We start from the raw sequence: 21,367 nt of genomic DNA, 5'->3' as shown, positions 1-21,367 counted from the left end.
TGCCCTGAAGTACGTCAATTAGTCATTTATGAACTTAATTGTTCTGCAATACGCAACTAATTGAATCATGTCGTTGATGCAATGTTTTTATTGGTGGGTTTTGTAAAATCATTTTTAAATCAGCTCTATGCCTTAAAGCAATGTGGTAAGTCAGACATACGATTAAAATGAGTGCCTTGTCACAGTTTGATGTCCCAAGTGTGGCTTTTCATTGGCGTTGTATTAAGAAATACCCCTACAATGAACACAGTGATAAATACAGGAGCATGTATCACTGTAAAAAATAGCAGTAGTGAGAGATTCAAGAAGTAATTGTACATTCATTCCCTTTTGTATTTCCAGACACCATCAAAAGCAAAGCACACCATAAGTCTTTCACTGAAAGGTAAATCAGTTGTTTTTATTGAACATTTGCTTGTGGTTGAAGAAGCACAGAGCCACCCTGAGTAGCCTCATTGTAATGCCAAAAACAATTATGTAAGGGAAGTTTCATTATTCGTGATGACCCTGCTGTGCTCTACCACTCGTATTGTTGCCACAAAGACTTTGGACTACAGAACAACTGGTTATTAAATAGTTTTAACTCCATGGTAGATTCAAGTTTGTAATCTGCTTCATTAGTGACTCAGTACTGTATTCCACTCTCAGTTAAAGTTTAGCATAACACGATGTAATTTGAATTCAACATAGCAGCCAAGACATAAAAATAAAAATCAATTTTAAAAATCTGAATTGTACAGGGATTCTGCATAAAAAGTGCAACCAGAGAAAATGAATACACATAATTCAGGGTCAAGATGTTGTGAGAATAATACATTTATAGAGATCCACAAAACCTCTCATTTTGTCATACTAGAAAAGTCTCCCATTGGGGTTGGCATATGACAGTGGCAGAATGGTGATCTCCAGATCTCTCTCACTAGGTGTCATTCCCTCACATACTGTACATAACAAATCCACGTCTTGTCTACAAGCTGGTCTGATTGAGGATGTGATCTCCCTTTGCTGAGAAGTCTGTATCGTATATTCCCTCCTCCACTGGAAGAGTAGGATTCTTGCGTTCTTGGAACTCCACCCACAAATAGGTTACCATGGAGAGGATCAGAACTCCCAGGAGGATGTAGAGCTTGATGTCCAAACAGATGAAGGTACTGTAGGCGAAGGCTATAACGAATCCCAGGGATTCCCACATACGGTAGTTAGCGAATGCTGCCTCTTTTTGTCTGGGGAAGAGAACCCCGTACAGTGCTGCAAACAAGAACAAAACCCTTGTTACCTCAGTCCTGGACAAAATGTTTGATGTACCTAACATGTAATACATAAATGATAGCTCAACTCACAGTTGGTTTGTGTCTGCCACACAGCATCTGCCAGGCCCCAGAGGGCAGGAAACACAAAGAACACTGGCAGCTGGTCTGGGTGAGGCCTCCAGAATAACAGAGCCAGGATACAGGAAAAGTTGGTCACTGCAGCTGTAAGAGAGGTGAGTAGTGAGTGATTTTGACTTTACATATGAGTTCTGCAGATGTAGGATCTAAATTATAATCCACATGTCCTGTTGCTGCAGGATTATGTTCCTGCTGTAGCAAACTGGCAAAAAATTAAGATCCACATCTGTATACCAATGAAAATGTTAATGTCTTTATTGGAAAGCTCTTCTTACCCACGCAAAACAGTGGGGCTCTTCCAGTGTATTCTGCCAACCTCCCAAACATAAAGGAACATAACGAATTTGCGGCTCCAAAACATATCATCGCATATCCAACATAATGGATTCCTAATGCACAGGTCACATAGTTCTGCAATGGAAACACACCAAAGGAAGGTCACACGCATTACTTTTAGCCACTCTTACGTTGATTAAGAATTCTTCCATGTTGGATTCCTAGTGGCAGAGTATGAACCATATGTCTTGTCGTCACCTCACCTTTGTGTATTCACCGGAGAGGAAACTCTGTTCAAAGCCACTGTACATGGTCAAAGGGATGAGAATGACGAGTCTCTTGTCCTTCAGGAGTGTGAATGTGGCCAGGAAGGTGCTCCAGAATGGTTCCCTGTTGTCCCTGAACTCCCGGGCCTGATCTCTGTCTATGTTATCCAGAAATACTGCCACTATGATCATGGCCAGCACACCCACTCCTGAAACACAACAGTTGCACACATTGAACATAGTCGCAGCAGAACATTTCACTAGCATCAACCTACAACACTGAGAAACAATAATAAGTTCTTACCAATATAGCAGCCGACTAGCGTCCAAACCAATTGTTGGGCTGGCTTTTTGGTCGTGGAGTTTGAATTGATATCAGCACACACACCTGCACCACAATATTGTAGAGCTTCCTCGGAGATGTTAGCTAGGAGGACATAAAGATATTATGACAGATAGTACCATAGAGGATGGTTGGGCAAGAACAAGTGTCATAAATGTAGACTACACATGATTGACTTTAGCCTACAGTTAGCCTTTAACTTAAAAATTTTACTACTTTCACAAACAAGTTGCATCTGTTCTGTGTGCGCATGTGTACGTAAGTGTGTGTATGTGTGCACTTCCTTCTTACTTATATTTGTATCTGAACCGAATATCAACGACGACATGAGGTTTCCCCATACAGCCGAAGACTGGAATATCAGGAAGAATATGCCAAAGTACTTATTGATAACATCCGCTGCCTTCTTGTTTTCTTTAGGGGCCTGCAGGTTGCCGCTGATGGTGAGAAGGGTACACTTGGCAGACCAGAGTGGAGACCCTCCCATACCCAGGATCACAGAGGTGGGGATCAGAGTATACCTGAAAGAGGACAGATTGATATGGTTAGCATCAGACACCCTGCCTACTGTTTGTAAGCTTAAATCTCTACTGACAGACCAGGAAGCATAGCAGACCAGGGTAGGATTCATACAATGTGTGTAAACAACTTTGCCAATGGACACTACTCTCATATGATTTGTTTCATTAACTCACATTAGAGTAATAATCCCAACTCTACTTGGTATTAACAAGTTAATACACACAGTCACATTCACCCTCACTCACACACTCATTACTGACGCCACACACTTATACCCACATGCACACACGCCCTCACTCCTACGCTGCTTCTAAAATCGATATATTACGACCATTATGCTGCTGTTCATTGATTATTCATTGTCATTACTCATTACCATTAGTATCTATCTATTTATCCTGCTACTGGTCACTATTACTCCTGTTTACCATTAGTATACTACCATAAGTATATTATATACTGAACAAAAATATAAATGCAACATGTAAAGTGTTAGTCCTATGTTTAATGAGCTAAAATAAGAGATTCCATTTGAAATTCATAGATTAGGGCCTCATTTATTTATTTATTTATTTATTTATTTTATCCCCTTTTCTCCCCAATTTTCATGGTATCCAATCGCTAGTAATTACTATCTTGTCTCATCGCTACAACTCCCGTACGGGCTCGGGAGAGACGAAGGTCGAAAGCCATGCGTCCTCCGAAGCACAACCCAACCAAGCCGCACTGCTTCTTTAACACAGCGCGCCTCCAACCCGGAAGCCAGCCGCACCAATGTGTCGGAGGAAACACCGTGCACCTGGCCCCCTTGGTTAGCGCGCACTGCGCCCGGCCCGCCACAGGAGTCGCTGGAGCGCGATGAGACAAGGATATCCCTACCGGCCAAACCCTCCCTAACCCGGACGACGCTAGGCCAATTGTGCGTCGCCCCACGGACCCCCCGGTCGCGGCCGGCTGCGACAGAGCCTGGGCGCGAACCCAGAGACTCTGGTGGCGCAGCTAGCACTGCGATGCAGTGCCCTAGACCACTGCGCCACCCGGGAGGCTCATTTATTTATTTCAATTGACTGATTTGCTTATATGAACTGTAACTCAGTAAAATCATTGAAAATGGTGCATGTTGCTTTTAAGTTTTTGCTCAGTACTAAGAGAAAATTGAAAAACAGCTTCTATCTTAAGGCCATCAGACTGTTAAATAGCTATCACTAACCGGCCTCCACCCATTACCCTGCCCATACCATAGTCAATGTCACTAGCCAGCTACCACCCAGTTACTCATCCCTGCATTTTAGAGGCTGCTGCCCTATGTACATACAGTTGAAGTCGGAAGTTTACATACACTTAGGTTGGAGTCATTAAAAATTGTTTTTAAACCACTCCACAAATTTCTTGTTAGCAAACTATAGTTCTGGCAAGTCGGGTAGGATATCTACTTTGTGCATGACACAAGTCATTTTCCCAACAATTGTTTACAGACAGATTATTTCACTTCACTGTATCACAATTCCAGTGGGTCAGCAGTTTACATACACTAAGTTGACTGTGCCTTTAAACAGCTTGTAAAATTCCAGAAAATGATGTCATGGCTTTAGAAGCTTCTGATAAGCTAATTGACATAATTTGAGTCAATTGGAGGTGTACCTGTGGATGTATTTCAAGGCCTACCTTCAAACTCAGTGCCTCTTTGCTTGACATCATGGGAAAATCAAAAGAAATCAGCCAAGAACTCAGAAATAAAATTGTAGACCTCCACAAGTCTGGTTCATCCTTGGGAGCAATTTCCAAATGCCTGAAGGTACCACGTTCATCTGTACAAATAATAGTACGCAAGTATAAACACCATGGGACCACGCAGCCGGCATACCTCTCAGGAGGGAGACGCGTTCTGTCTCCTAGAGATGAACGTACTTTTGTGTGAAAAGTGCAAATCAATCCCAGAACAACAGCAAAGGACCTTGTGAAGATGCTGGAGGAAACCGGTAAAAAGTATCTATATCCACAGTAAAACGAGGCCTAAATCGACATTACCTGAAAGGCTGCTCAGCAAGGAAGAAGCCACTGCTCCAAAACTGCCATAAAAAAAGCCAGACTACGTTTTGCAACTGCACATGGGGACAAAGATCGTACTTTTTGGAGAAATGTCCTCTGGTCTGATGAAACAAAATAGTTCTGTTTGGCCATAATGACCATCGTTATGTTTGGAGGAAAAAAGGGGGAGGCTTGCAAGCCAAAGAACACCATCCCAACCGTGAAGCACGGGGGTGCAGCATCATGTTGTGGGGTTGCTTTGCTGCAGGAGGGACTGGTGCACTTCACAAAATAGATGGCATCATGAGGATGGAAAATTATGTGGATATATATTGAGCTAACATCTCAAGACATCAGTCAGGAAGTTAAAGTTTGGTCGCAAATGGGTCTTCCAAATGGACAATGACCCCAAGCATACTTCCAAAGTTGTGGCAAAATGACATAAGGACAACAAAGTCAAGGTATTGGAGTAGCCATCACAAAGCCCTGACCTCAATCCCATAGAACATTTTTGGGCAGAACTGAAAAAGCGTGTGCGAGCAAGGAGTTCTACAAACCTGACTCCTGACTCTGTCAGGAGGAATGGGCCAAAATTCACCCAACTTATTGTGGGAAGCTTGTGGAAGGCTACCCGAAATGTTTGACCCAAGTTAAACAATTTAAAGGCAGTGCTACCAAATACTAATTGAGTATATGTAAACTTCTGACCCACTGGGAATGTGATGAAAGAAATAAAAGCTGAAATAAATCATTCTCTCTACTATTATTCTGACATTTCACATTCTTAAAATAAAGTGGTGATCCTAACTGACCTAAGACAGGGAATTTTTACGAGGATTAAATGTCAGGAATTGTGAAAAACTGAGTTTTTAAATGTATTTGGCTAAGGTGTATGTAAACTTCTGACTTCAACTGTGGAGATGGAACACTGGTCACTTTAATAATGTTTACATACTGTTCCACTTCATATGTATATACTGTATTCTAGTCAAGGCCATCCTATTTAACTATTGCTGTACATATACTATTATATCCACGTATTCTTCAGTTATACTACATATTCTATCCACATACTGTCCATAATGTCTATACAAACCATCACATATATATATGTATATATACTGTATATACATATATATTGATACTCCGGACTAGTACTAATATTTCTATATTTCTTCATTCCATTCTTTTACTTTTAGATTTGTGTGTGTTGTCTATTGTTAGATATTACTGCACTGTTGGAGCTAGGAACACCATAATTTCACTACACCCACAATAACATCTGCTAAGCATGTGTATGCGACCAATGACACTTGATTTGATATTCCTGCTACCAGTCACTTTTCAGCTCTGTTTACATGTACATTGAGTGTATAAAACATAAGGAACACTTTCCTAATATTGAGTTGCACCCCCTTTTGCCCTCAGAAAAGCCTCAATCGTCAGGGCATGGACTCGACAAGGTATTGAAAGCGTTCCACAGGGATGCTGGCCCATGTTGGCTCCAATGCTTCCCGTAGTTGTGTCAAGTTGGCTGGATGTCCTTTGGTTGGTGGACCATTCTTGATACACACAGGAAACTGTTGAGCATGAAAAACCCAGCAGCGTTGCAGTTCTTGACACACTCAAACCGGTGCAACTGGCACCTACTACCATACCCCGTTCAAAGGTACTTACATATTTTGTCTTGCCCATTCACCCTCTGAATGGCACACATACACAATCTTTGTCTCAATTGTCTCAAGGCTGGTTAAATAAGGATTTTTAAGTCTCCTCCCCTTCATCTACACCAGGTATTCCCAAAGTGGGGTACAGGGTAACATCCAATCACATTAACCGTTACTCTCTCGCGGGAATTCCACTAACGGTCCGTATGTAGCCAAACGTAGCTGCTGCTCTTGTTGGTATCTGTACTGATGGCGCAAAAGCCATGACAGGGAGACATAGTGGAATGTTAATGCGCGCGCAAGCAGTTGCTCCCGACGCCACTTGGGTACACTGCCACTTGGGTACACTGCCACTTGGGTACACAGCCAGATTTCTGTATTGGGCTGCGCTCAAAGTATCCTGCCTTGGCAAATCGCGCTGTTAAGACACCGTTACTCTTTGCAACCACGTATTGTACCTATGTGAGAGTGGATTCTCGGCCCTCACTAGCATGAAAACTAAATACAGGCACAGACTGTGTGTGTGAAATTATTTAAGACTGAGACGCTCTCCAATACAACCCAACATTGCAGAGTTATGTGCATCCTTTCAAGCACAACTTTCTCATTAACCTGTGATGAGTTATTCACAATTTTCGATTAACAAATAAGGTTTTATATGTAAAATGGTTAAATAAAGAGCAAAATTATTGATTATTATTATATTATTATTTGTGCCCTGGTCCTATAAGAGCTCTTTGTCACTTCCCACGAGCCGGGTTGTGACAAAAACTCATCTCACACTCATTCTTATGTTTAATAAATGTATCGTATAGTGTGTGTGGGGCAGGCTTACAATGATGGCAAAAAACAACATTTGAGAGTGGGCTGACCCTGCTGCTAGAGGGGGTACACAGCTGGAGGTTGAATGTTTGAAGGGCTACGGGACTATAAAAAGTTTGGGAACCACTGATCTACACTGATTGAAGTGGATTTAACAAGTGACATCAATAAGGAATCATAGCTTTCACCTGAATTCACCTGGTAAGTCCTAATGTTTTGTACACTCAGTGTATATCTTACTACCAGTCACTTTTTTATGTATAAACGTACCCCTGCATATTGAATAAGGTACTGGCACAGTACTTAGATTCTCATTCTTCTTCAAATTATATTGTACTTGTGTGTTTTTCATTTTATTTTCTATTATCTATATTATTATTAGCGTATTGTTGGGAAAGAGCTCTCAAGTAAGAATTTCACTATACTGTTTTACACCTGCTGTACCCTGTGCATGTGGCTAGTAAACTTTTAAACGTGAAACCAACTTTACTCATTGGGGTACTAGGGAGGTACATGCTTCAATCATGAAGAAGAAACACAGCTTGTTGAAAGCTGTAACAGTAAAGGTCTGAAGAGAGTTTAGACAGTTTTGCGTTACCATCCTGGATAGAGGTTTCCAATTGAATAGGTCACATAGCAGCCCATGCCGGCAACAATAGTCCATTTGCAGCCCAGGTTTTTGATGAGAATGGGTGGCAGGAACATGGAGGACAGGATGATGGAGGCATAGATAACACTGAGAGATGTCACCCCCATCCCGTCCTCTGCATTCAGACTGCTCTGTAACACAGGAAAGAGATGGTGCCATCAATTTTCCAGAGCCAGAAATTCAAGTGTTGAATTTCATTGAAGCAATTCGATTGGACCAATCATCCAAGATCTATAGTATGTTGAGTTTCCTACCTGTAAACTCTGAAGTCCTCCGTATGCTGTGAACAGAGATAAAAATCCAATGGATACAACCAGAACATTTTTCATATTTCGGTCTATCATGTCTGAAACTTGGAAAACCTTAAGGTTTAGGCTCTAAGTATACTCCAGATTACAGCTTCACCAGATGGTTGTCAGGGATTGTCAAGGCAAGGTGTCATGCTAACCACAGCGGCTGATATAGTTAAGCCTGCTGAGTAAAGGGCAAAGTTCATCCCAGTCTATAAAATGTTCGATATGTGGAGTGCTTTGATGACGAGCTCTTATCAATAGGTATTCTTATCCATCATTAACGGACAGTATGGGACGTTTTCTTAGCTCCTCTCTATTTTCACAATTTCCTACACCACTTTATCAGTATCAGTAGTTTAGACATGTTGGATCAGATATGGCAGACATTAGTAAAGCTAATGACCGCTGACTCTTTGTCCTAGCATATTAGCAACTGTGTTTTACAGTTGAAAATTGAACTTCAATGTTTCAATTTAAATCCCAATGTTTGGGATTGAGCCCAACTCCTGGATTTAGGGCGCCCATTATATCTTAATTATTAATTTGTCAATATGTTTTGTTTACTTTGTTCTGTTTCACTCTCAAGCATACTGATAGTTACCCAGTTTAGTTCAGCTGTGTGTGAGGAATGCATTCCACTCAGAAGAGATACCAGGGTGCAAAGGTTTACTGCCTGTTATGGGAAAGGCTTTTTATGGTACAATGACACAGACATTGAATCCTCTTCCTTATAGTTTTTAACACTATAGCACAGCACTATAACACTATAGCACGGAATCAAAAGTGTTCTACCTGGAACCAAAAAGGGTTCTTCAAAGGGTTCTCCTATGGGGACAGCCGAATAACCCTTTTAGGTTCTAGATAGCACGTTTTTTTCCAAGAGTGTAGATTCAGCTGCGGGCCGATTATTTCTTGAGCTGATGGTCGGGTGGCCAGGACATAATTACAAATCATGTGTAGACAGGAAATTGACAGCAAGAAGCCCAAATAGATATAATATTTGAACAAAGCATAATAATTTCAAACCTTGATTACATTTGTATACAATCACGTCTCTCTATTATGCGTGGGAATACTTGGGAACAGATTTCCAAAATTAAAATCACTTGGAGCTGATTTCCTGGTGTTTTTACAGTATTTTATGTCCAGTCTTTTATGAGGAGGTGCAACTCAATATTAGGAAGGTGTTGCTAATGTTTGTAATACACAGGTGATTATATCTCATTAATGGACAATGGACTTTTTCTGTTTCATCTCCCCAAAGAAAATATGTTTTCCCTATCAAATTAGATTGAAGGGTGTTAACTTTATCACTAACAGAGGTATCTGTTTGGAGAAAATACAAAATTATAAAATGTATGGCCACATTATTTATCAGGATTTGAATTTGATCAGACATTGTGAGGTTATCACTGTGTGAAAGTACTGTCTTTTGAACACATATACTTACTATTGTGATATTGTGTCATTCACATGATCGGACTTCTGCACAGTAATATTCAGCCTGAGGCTTGGGCATATCATCATGGATCCATCTTCTGTGAAATCAGCTTATCACTTTGATGACATAATCAGATAAGGTGCTCCACCCTACAATAAAGAGATCATTGACCTTTTGTCAGCAACAAAAGAGTGATCTAATTAAGATCCTACATATGTACTCCTCCCATAACCCAGAGATAGCAAAATAATTCACTGGAAAGTCCTTTGAGACTCATGCACACTGAGAGAGTTCATTTTAGCCCAGTCTCATTCCAGGTTGGGGCAGTCCGACACCATAACAGGCTGTGTTGAATCTAGGTGCTTTTTTAAATACTGTAGCGAATGTTACAATTCCCACCAAATGGGTTAATCCTATTGGCGCGATGCATAGGGTGTTTGCCTTTCACACTAACTACCTGGGTTCGCTTCACTGCCTTGCCGTTCGCTACAATATAAAATGACCACTACATTAATTAAAGTACTATTACTGTATGTATACAAGCTGGTAAAGATGACCAACAGAGGGCACTAGACATCACATTAGGCATCCCTTGAAGTCAGTTTTATATCTGAAAAATCTGCCAGATATAGATGAATGAGAATGATATTGCAAAAATCATATTCAAAGTTATGTTTAAAATCTAGTCTAGTTATTGCTGTATCACAATTTGATCAAAAAGATGAATGCCCATTTGCATGCCAGAATTCATAGAATGCAATTGTCTTTTCAATTGGATGTTTCCTACAATACCTACAATCAAAATAATAATATAATGTTATTTGTCACATGCTCTTAATACAACTGATGTAGACTTTACCATGAAATGCTTTCTTACGAGCCCTTCCCAACGATGCAAAATACACAAGAATGGAGCTACTGTGCCTTCGGAAAGTATTCAGACTTTTTCCACATTTTTTAAATATAATTTTTTCCTCAGCAATCTACACACAATACCCCATAATGACAAAGCGAAAACAGGTTTTTAGAAATGTTGGCAAATTTATACAAAATTAAAAACAAATACCTTATTTACATATGTATTCAGACCCTTTGCTATGAGACATGAAATTGAGCTCCGATGTATCCTGTTTCCATTGATCATCCTTGAGATGTTTCTACAACTTGACTGGAGTCCACCTGTGGTAAATTCAATTGATTGGACATGATTTTGAAAGGCACACACCTGTCTATATAAGGTCCAAGAGTTGACAGTGCATGTCAGAGCAAAAACCAAGCCATGAGGTCGAAGGAATTGTCTGTAGAGCTCCGAGACAGGATTATGTCGAGGCACAGATCTGGGGAAGGGTATCAAAACATTTCTGCAACATTGAAGGTCCCCCTTGGTCAGGGAGGTAACCAAGAACCCGATGGTCATCTGACAGAGCTCGAGAGTTTCTCTGTGGAGATGGGAGAACCTCCCAGAAGGACAACCATCTCTGGAGCACTCCACCAATCAGACTGTTATGGTAGAGTAGCCAGACGGAACCCACTCCTCAGTAAAAGGCACATGACAGCCCACTTGGAGTTTGCCAAAAGGCACCTAAAGACTCTGACTATGAGAAACAAGATTATCTGGTCTGATGAAACCCTGATTGAACTCTTTGGGTTGAATGCCAAGCATCACGTCTGGAGGAAACCTGGTACCATCCCTACGGTGAAGCATGGTGATGTTTTTCAGCGAGAGGGACTGGGAGACTAGTGAGGATCGAGGCAAAGATGAATGGAGCAAAGTACAGAGAGATCCTTGATGAAACCTGCTCCAGAGCGCTCAGGACCTCAGACTGGGGCAAAGGTTCACCTTCCAATAAGACAATGACCCTAAGCACACAGCCAAGACAACGCATTAGTGGCTTCGGGACAAGTCTCTGAATGTCCTTGAGTGGCCCAGCTAGAGCCCGGACTTGAAACCGATCAAACATCTCTGGGGAGATCTGAAAATAGCGGTGCAGTAACAATCCCCATCCAACCTGACTGAGCTTGAGAGGATCTGCAGAGAGTATTGGGAGAAACTCCCCAAATACAGGTGTGCCAAGCTTGCAGTGTCATACCCGAGAAGACTCAACGCTGTAATCGCTGCCAAAGGTGCTTCAACAAAGTACTGAGTAAAGGGTCTGAATATTATATAAATGTGATTTTTTTATTTATTATACATTTGCAAACATTTCTAAAAAACTGTTTTTACTTAGTCATTATGGGGTATTGTGTGTAGATTGATGAAGGGGAAAAAATGATTTAATCTATTTTAGAATGAGGCTGTAACGTAACAAAGTGTGGAAAAAGTCAAGGGGTCTGAATACTTTCCGAAACCACTGTGTACAGGGAGTACCAGTATCAGATCAATGTGTAGTGTGCTGTATGCCAGTCTAGAATAATGTTTGATGGCAATCAGGATGGCCAAGATATTATAGTTTATTGACTCCTCTCTGGATACTTTTCAGAGTCATCCATTGTCAGTGGTTGTCGGTATCTGATTGGCTATAGAGTTCATTGCTGCATCTTGTCAAAAGCTATTCTGTCAGCAGCCACATGAACTATCCGCCTGACATTGGAATGCCAGGAGGATTTAGTTAATGTGCCTCTCTCTCATACACAGTGTAGTATATCTCCCAGACCAGAAGTGCTGTTAAATTCTGCATTCTCAGAATCCCCAAAAGGCTTTGGTGGAATCATAAATATCTCACTCTCGCTTTCGCTCTCATATTCCTATCCAGCAGGTACAGAACTGAAATCACATTAAGAAGTCTATTCAGACTGAGTTTAGTCTATAGCTCCAGGTGCTACCTTAAGCATAGATTTACCACAGACTTCTGTCATCATACTAGAATGAAGTCTGTCCTGTTTGAGCCAAAAGTAGAGATGAGAAGAGAGGAGAGAAGAGAAGATGAGAAGGGAGGAGAAGAGAGCAGAGGAGATGAGAAGAGAGGAGCCAGACAGGTCTGCTTTAGAAGTATACCTGACCCAGGCCTCTCCCAGGAGTGGCAGCATGGAGCTCAGGCTCTGACTCAGTCTGCTCTGCTGCTCTCTGGCCAGATGTTTTCTGCTCTGCAGTGCAGCCGGCATCCTCTATCTCCTCTCTCCTCCTCCGTCCTCAGTGGGGGACACATTCTGCGGCACACGCCAGGGGACCCAGGCTCTCCCAGCACAGCCGGGCCTTCCAGCCCAAACAGCCCAGCTAACATAGCGTCAACCCAAGCAAAGGACCCCCTGACGTAGAGTCACACAGAGGTCATCGCCTCTTAGCACTGTTGTTTCAGCCCCCTCAGAGAGACAGACAGTCTGGAAGGCCGTGTTTATCTACTTCACCACGTGTTTATTGGCTGTCGGAGAGTACCCTGGAGCCTGTCTGTCTTTTCACTGGGTGTTTCATTAAAGTGGCCTAAACCGAATCTGCTACGGAGCTTCCAGCTCATTCCAGTGGAACTCCAGACCAGACACATACATACCTGTCTGCAATGTAAATGCGTTACCTCAGGGGCAGGACGTGTGCTACTCATGGCCACCACCAGGGGGCTCGGTTGGGCGGTAAAACTTGAGCCAGCAGTGCTGTGCACTGTGTGTCGCTCATAAACACCTGTTCCCACAGTCAGTGTCTGTAAAAAATTGTTTTTCCTTTATCCATGTTGCATGTGATTACTTTTGGCTGAGCTATAATTCAGTCCAGGCCTGATATACAACGTATGATAAAGTATTAAGGCTATGCCTACTCATTAGGGAGTTTTCCAAACTCTGTCCTCAGGACCCCAAGGGGTGCACTGCAGGATAAGCCACAGCTTTACCTCCTGATTTACAGTAGGTGGTCATAGCAGCCTACAGGCTACAGGCTGGAGACACATGGGATGGATAAGGAACACTGGTTCAGTGAAGCTAGCTTATCTTCAAGCACCTTCCTATCTGTGGGTTATTCTCACTAGCAGAGTCAGGCAGGCTGAGCCTTTATGGGAAACAGACCCAGTTTTCCCCTCTCTCCTACATCTTGCACTCTCCCCAAATCCCCTATGGAATCCCAGACATGCACACACTGGACTGGAGTTCTAATCTCCCTTGGGAAGCTGCAACACTTTCGCCAAACTCAGCAAACTTAGTGACTAGTGTACTCTAAGATCAATACTTCTCACTGGTGGCTCATTGTTATGAAAGTAGTAGTCTATGACTGAGTGGAACACCCCCTCTTACTGTGACCTCATGTCTCAGGGCTTTGTATTTTCATTCAAACACTTCAGACCTGGTATGAGTCAGTCTATCAATGCACTACTTATTGACTCTGTCTGAATGTTACAAATGCTTGAGCCAAAATAGAAATGTTAGCCTACTGGGATTTCTCTGAATTTTGCTTCACTTATTGAGGTTTTGTAACATCTTATGAGTTATTTTCGATTTCCCCTGGATTACCTGGTTAATATGTAATTTCATAAGGATGAGAAGCAGCTAACAATGACAATTGTAGTCACTGTCCTTGTTGTGGTTATGGCATGGTTACTTATGAGTCATTCTAGTATTGTCTTGACATCCTATATGACTAAGACTGAAGTACTATTGGGGTCTTTCCTGAAGCTCAGCACTATGAATGGAGTAGACTGAGATCACCTATTTTACTCTGACTTAAGGTACATGTATGAGCTAGAACCGTGTATCAGAGAGGGTGGTCATCCCTGCAGTGCAGTGTGACATGCAACCGGTTGACATGCTAACAGACGTTAGTGCATTTAAAAACCTGCATGCTTAGCCTAGCTCCCCCAGCCACCACATGACACTACGTGCGTGTTTATCCTGCTGTTGACTGTGACAGGCGTGAGTCACTCTGACTTCCCATTGTTAACTGTTTGCTGATGTCAATGCAGGATCTATGGGGCATTTTATGTTGCTGCCCCAGCACAATGCAGAATGGCAGATAGATGCTGACACCACCTCAAAATGGCTTTATTTAGCAAAAGCGACATAGAGCCTCTGACGTGTGTGTGTGCCCCACAACAACAGAAATGAGGGAAATAGATCATAAAAGAGAGGGAGGGAGCACAAAAACGTTAAACAAATAGTCTGTAGAATAGTCTAGCATCACTGGCTTTCAGTTAGTTTGTATGTTTCTATATTTGACCCTGGTATCCCTGATGCAGGTCTCCGTAGACTGTGTTTACACTGACCTGCAGCCTACTGATCTTTTTCCACTTTGGACCAATCACATCAGATCTTTTCACATCAGATATTTTTCAGAGCTGATCTGATTGGTCAAAGACCAAATGATGAAAAACAGAGCATAATTGGGCTGCCTGTTTAAATGCAGACATGGAGACATACCTCTGCATGTATTTCCACTATCTTGGGACATCACTAAAGGCTTAACACTCTAACATATGCAAATGGGTTGTGCTATCGCATCAGAGAATACCCTGCTCATCCTTGAGCCTATAAAACCGGCTTGGCCACCCAACCACTGCCTTTTCCCTCCTCAGTCAAATTGTGCCAAGAGAGATACAGTGCCATCTTGCAAATCTGGAGACCACCACCACCCCAAACAAACAGATGAGACACCAACAACTAGGTCTGGTGGAAACTCTCCTAAGCTTCGGCCAATGGACAATCTCTGTCTGAATGCTTGCGGATTCTTGTGCAATGCAGCACTTGAACCCTCAGGGTGGAACCGTTCATCACTGGTTGTAGTGGAGATGAGGAGAGGCTTGAGACAGCAGTTTGAAGAGAGGGGGAGCATGAGAGGAATGAGGGGGGAATATAGGCGTCCAAGTACGGGGTGTTAATGATAGGATTGCCTGGCTGATGCCGGGAAGAATAAGGGACGTCAAGGTCGGCCGTAAAGAGAGAGAGCGAGAGTTCCCTTCTGCAAAACTACCATGAATTATTCAGCTTCTCTTTTGTCTCCTACTCCTCTCCTCAGCGCTCTACTGGAGCGGCCCTGACAAGTTTATTCCAGCTCTGCCTCAGTCTGTGGAGTGGGTTGTGTTGCCTGCCTGCATGCCTGCCCGCCTTCCCAGCTAGCAATTGTTGGGAAAGAAAATGTTTTTGTGATGTTACCCTAATGTTTGAGTGTCCAATTTTCCGTTAGTTAAGGAAACATTCTATCTATGTTAGCAGAAGTATTCTGAGGACCTTTTCAGCATGTTTTGGTGTTAAAGTGAGGTGAGCATTCCCTTAATGTCAAGCAGAACTAATCTAGAACGTGGTTACAATGTTCTCAGATTATACAACATTATGTTCTAGATGTGTTTTATGGGACATTGCAAGAACATTGATGTGTAGTCTTTTTAGGGTTAGGAGACTATTCCATCAACCAAACATAGACACCATGTTCTCAGAATAGAAGATGTTCTAGACACATTCCATGAGAACACTCCTGTGTCCAGTTTTCTGAGGGTTAGATATTTTTGTCTGTTGGCAAGGTTAGGGATACTCACGCACAATGTTTTCAACTGACATATTTGACACACATGATCACATTGTGCATGTTCATTTATACAGTAATTATTATTCGAAATGTCCATACCTGGGATTTGAACTCGCAACCTCTCGGTTCAAGGCAATCAGATCTTCCCGCTATGCCACCATGTCTGTGTCAGTTATCAGTTCATTTGACTATTCTCTCATTACTGATTTGATTTGAGGGCTTTCTGTATGCCCTGAAGATATCCTTTATTGGGACAGTGGTTAGGGTGTTTGTCAATGGTGTAGGTGGCCTGGGTTCGGGACCTGCAAGGGGAGGCACCCTACTCTCACATTCTTAGCAATATAGTATATATTAATGTCAACAGTTACAACACACTTATCTGATCTAATTAAAATGTGTTTCTCATAGAAATATGAGAATTGGTAGAATTCTAGATAGCTGAGCATCTCAAAGAGTATTTCTGAAATCCACTACACATATACCATGTAGAACAAAGATGTGTCTGTGATCGGGAATCACATCAGCTCTAGTCATTGCATTTATATCTGTAACATTCCTAATTTGTTGTCGAAACCTGGCCCAGGTGGTAGTGTTGCTTCTGATAGAAACATACCCAGAACATGGTTGCCATATTCTTAGAATATCAGAAATGTGTATATTTGCAGTAGCATGTCTGTACTTTATCACAATTGCCATTCAAGCAATGATGATGCCAGTTATACCAAAACAATACACAACACAGAATTCCATCTCCAAGTTTTTATGTGGAAAATAGACTAATTGCAACAGAATCACTTGGGATCAATGTTATTACTTACAGCAATATAGTATAGTAATAAATTACATTTATGAGTAACGAAGTAATATAACGAGTTATTGTCTTCAAATATTGTAATATTATTACAGTTACTTTTTCGAGTAACTCACATTACTTTCAGAAGCAAATCTCTACGGGCCAGTTATATACATGTATATATTTTTTAAGTCTTGTCTCATGCTTACGGAATTTATGCTGTAGGCTAACCCGTTTCCAATAGGCTATCGTAAAGCCTAAAATCGAAGAAAGATGGCAGCTGTGTTGTTACCCCTCTTAACCTTTTCCTTGCTGAAATGCTCAAACCCAGGCCGCCAGCACCAATAATAACCACTGTCTCAATAAGGGATATCTCTAGGGCATGTGCTTATTAGGCCAGTATAGTTAGGCCCCGTCCGGAAGAAACCCTAAACCCTCCTCCCATAGGCAACCACGTTCTGTGTATGTTTGGTGGGACATTGCTGGATTATTCTCCTAACCCACAGAAAACTGGACACATTAATGTTCTTGCAACGTTCCCATGAAATATGTCTAGAATATTAAGTTCTGAGAACATGATGACCACATTCTGGGTAAGTTCTATTTAATGTTAAGGGAATGGTCTCTCAGAAGCATTCCTTGCACATCACGGGAACATTATTATGAAAATGTTAGTTAACGACCTAATGAGACTCTTAAGGGAATGTTCTCTAAAGTTGTGGGAACATTTGTTGTTAGCTGGGTTCACACCACTTCACACTGCTCAAAATGGCCAGTTACTTAGATTGGCAAATTACAAACCCTGACACTTCCTTGCAGCAGACGGTGGGAATTGCATGTTCTTCAAAAGCTCTTTTATTCCAAGGACCTGGAGAAGAAGCACTGTAGCAGCTTCGGAGACTGAGGTATTGTTGTTAAATGGCCCAATGCAGTAAAAATTCATTTTTTCATGTGTTTTATATCATATTGTAAAACAACTGATGAAACTAATACTTTAAAAGTGTTTACAAATGTAATCAGTGTTATTTCCTGATAGTTGATGGTTGAAAATACAATCTACACAGGACCCTCTAAATCAGCAGGTTTACATGGGAAGGAGTTTCGGCTTTCCATGGTGACATCACCATGCGGTAAATTGGCTAACAGACCAATAAAGAGACTTCAAAACCTCTCTGCCAATAACAGCTAGTTGTCACACCCTGGCCTTTGTTATATTGATTTTCTTTATTAGTTTAGTTAGGTCAGGGTGTGACATGGGGGTTGTTTGTGTGTTTTGTCTAGTTTAGGGTGTGTGTATTGTTTAGGGGGTTTTGAAGATGTATGGGGTTGTGTTCAGTGTAGGTGTTTAGGAAAGTCTATGGTTGCCTGGTTTGGTTCTCAATCAGAGACAGCTGTTTATTGTTGTCTCTGATTGGGAGCCATATTTAAGGCAGCCATAGGCTTTAGGTGTTTGTGGGTAATTGTCTATGTTCTATGTTGCATGTGTGCACTTAGTTCGTTTTAGCTTCACTTTTGTTCGTTTAATAAGTGTTTGTTTTTCTTCATTAAAAGAAGATGTCTTTTTCCCACGCTGCGCCTTGGTCCACTCATTTGTCTCATAACAATCGTGACACTAGTTTTCAGTTTTCTCCTCCCCACTCAGACCACTCCCAGACAGTCCTAGCAAAATTCTTGCTTGAGAAATAGTTGTTTGCTAAAAAGCTATTTTTGTCTATTTGAATGAAAATCTATTACAGTAAGGTACTGTTACCCAGAAATTATTTGATATCGATATAAAAACGCCTGCATTTGGCTTTTAAGATGCATCCCTTGAAAAGGGGGCCTTGGATATGATTAGGGGCATGAATTTTTTCTGGCCATGTTACCTGACCTGGAACAACACTGGGCTATAGTTATATCCTATGAGAGACGACTCCTCCCAAATATCTACCAATACAACTGTGACTCAGCCCAAAGTCAATATTTTGCCCATGCCAAATGTTACCTGAACTACAGGTCTTACCTGTATCAGGTTCACAAAGTCAACAATGACAGACTTAAGGTGTGTGCATTTCATATCCACATGAGGTCATTCAGTAGTTGCATTGTGCAAATAATCATTCTCAACATTCTATCATCACCACAAAGGAATGTGCAAGTATCAATGTAAGAATAGTGTTGTGATGAATCAATGAATGAATGAATTGGATTTATCTGCTTCCTGTCATTTCTATCCCATGTAGGAGGATGAGACACACAGCTTTTGACACATTGTCTAGCCTTCTAATTTCTTTCTGCTTTGCAAATTAATTTGTAGCTTGGCATTCCAATGAGATGGCAGATAATGAATTACGCCCACACAACCCTCAGGCCTGTTTGTCAGACAGTATCAGACTGATCTCTCGTCTCTGTACAGGTAAACATCTGAAATCTGCCGCTCGCTGCAGAGTGCAGGGGGGGTCCCGTGCTGGATCTAAAAGGCTGGGATGGTTCATTCCTTGGCTGCCGGACAATGCCAGAGAGGAATGCCAGTATTCCCCCTGTACCTAAGGCCTAGATGGGCAGCGCTTTGTGAAGCTTGGCATGGTAGGCCGCTGTGTGGGAATCCATCACCAGGCAGTCTACCGCTGTCATTATGAGACGATAAAGCTGTATACCTCTATACTATAATATTTACCTCTGATGTTTAGCTTTCCTCTCTTCACAGTTTGTCTCCTGCATCCTGAAATAAAGGTATTCCTGTATGTACAGTGGCTTGCGAAAGTATTCACCCCCTTGGCATTTTTCCTATTTTGTTGCCTTACAACCTGGAATTAAAATAGATTTTTTGGGGGTTTGTATCATTTGATTTACACAACATGCCTACTTGGAAGATGCAAAAAAAAAAATATTGTGAAACAAACAAGAAATAAAGAAAAAAACGGAAACTTGAGCGTGCATAACTATTCCCAAAGTCAATACTTTGTAGAGCCACCTTTTGCAGCAATTCCAGCTGCAAGTCTCTTGGGGTATGTCTCTATAAGCTTGCCACATCTAGCCACTGGGATTTTTGCCCATTCTTTAAGGCAAAACTGCTCCAGCTCCTTCAAGTTGGATGGGTTTCGCTGGTGTACAGCAATCTTTAAGTCATACCACAGATACTCAATTCGATTGAGATCTGGGCTTTGACTAGGCCATTCCAAGACATTTAAATGTTTCACCTTAAACCACTTGAGGGTTGCTTTAGCAGTATGCTTAGGGTCATTGTCCTGCTGGAAGGTGAACCTCCATCCTAGTCTCAAATCTCTGGAAGACTGAAACAGGTTTCCCTCAAGAATTTCCCTGTATTTAGCACCATCCATCATTCCTTCAATTCTGACCAGTTTCCCATTCTCTGCCAATTAAAAACATCCCCACAGCATGATGCTGCCACCACCATGCTTCACTGTGGGGATGGTGTTCTCTGGGCGATAAGAGGTGTTGGGTTTGCCCTAGACATAGTATTTTCCTTGATGGCCAAAAAGCTCAATTTTAGTCTCATCTGACCAGAGTACCTTCTTCCATATGTTTGGGGAGTCTGCCACATGCCTTCTGGCAAACATCAAACATGTTTGCTTATTTTTTTCTTTAAGCAATGGCTTTTTTCTGGCCACTCTTCCATAAAGCCCAGCTCTGTGGAGTGTACAGTTTAAAGTGGTCCTATGGACAGATACTCCAATCTCAGCTGTGGAGCTTTGCAGCTCCTTCAGGAGTATCTTTGGTCTCTTTGTTGCCTCTCTGATTAATGCCCTCCTTGCCTGGTCTGTGAGTTTTGGTGGGCGGCCCTCTCTTGGCAGGTTTGTTGTTGTGCCATATTCTTTCAATTTTTTAATAATGGATTTAACGGTGCTCCGTGGGATGTTCAAAGTTTCTGATATTTTTTTATAACCCAACCCTGATCTGTACTTCTCCACAACTTTGTCCCTGACCTGTTTAGAGAGCTCCTTGGTCTTCATGGTGCTGCTTGCTTGGTGGTGCCCCTTGCTTAGTGGCGTTGCAGACTCTGGGGCCTTTTAGAACAGGTGTATGTATACTGAGATCATGTGACAGATCATGTGACACAGATTGCACACAGGCGGAATTTATTTAACTTATGTGACTTCTGAAGGTCTGGGATACAGCAACTGAAGAACTGGGAAAGCTGGGATACAGCAACTGAAGAACTGGGAAAGCTGGGATACAGCAACTGAAGAACTGGGAAAGCTGGGATACAGCAACTGAAGAACTGGGAAAGCTGGAATACAGCAACTGAAGAACTGGGAAAGCTGGGATACAGCAACTGAAGAACTGGGAAAGCTGGGATACAGCAACTGAAGAACTGGGAAAGCTGGGATACAGCAACTGAAGAACTGGGAAAGCTGGGATACAGCAACTGAAGAACTGGGAAAGCTGGAATACAGCAAACCCAATGGTACAGTTACAGTGCCTTCGGAAATTATTCAGACC

At 41.9% G+C, this 21,367-nt stretch overlaps 1 protein-coding gene and 1 long non-coding RNA gene across 4 annotated transcripts; one reads left to right on the top strand and one right to left on the bottom strand.

The window, feature by feature from the left end:
- Positions 1–379: 379 nt before the first annotated feature.
- Positions 380–9,815, bottom strand: LOC120019719 (protein unc-93 homolog A-like). 3 transcript variants are annotated; one of them, XM_038963136.1, is made up of 9 exons: positions 9,705–9,815; positions 8,216–8,241; positions 7,911–8,092; positions 2,565–2,794; positions 2,235–2,357; positions 1,928–2,139; positions 1,664–1,799; positions 1,341–1,472; positions 380–1,248 (listed from the first exon to the last, which is right to left on the bottom strand). In XM_038963136.1, exons 1-9 carry the CDS (start codon positions 9,721–9,723, stop codon positions 968–970), a joined length of 1,341 nt encoding a protein of 446 aa, XP_038819064.1. In that variant the 5' UTR covers positions 9,724–9,815; the 3' UTR covers positions 380–967. The 3 variants fall into 3 exon arrangements, with proteins under 3 accessions (XP_038819064.1, XP_038819065.1, XP_038819063.1); XM_038963137.1 differs by lacking the exon at positions 9,705–9,815 and adding an exon at positions 8,856–8,896; XM_038963135.1 differs by lacking the exon at positions 9,705–9,815 and having other exon boundaries at positions 8,216–8,442.
- Positions 7,463–19,424, top strand: LOC120019723. Its single transcript, XR_005472360.1, has 3 exons — positions 7,463–7,513; positions 17,744–17,829; positions 19,320–19,424. It is a non-coding gene; the product is annotated as an uncharacterized LOC120019723 (long non-coding RNA).
- Positions 19,425–21,367: the final 1,943 nt, after the last annotated feature.

The sequence above is a fragment of the Salvelinus namaycush genome, chromosome 24 (genome assembly GCF_016432855.1).
Source record: "Salvelinus namaycush isolate Seneca chromosome 24, SaNama_1.0, whole genome shotgun sequence".
NCBI lineage: Eukaryota > Metazoa > Chordata > Actinopteri > Salmoniformes > Salmonidae > Salvelinus > Salvelinus namaycush.
This window is presented reverse-complemented; position numbering and strand designations above follow the sequence as displayed.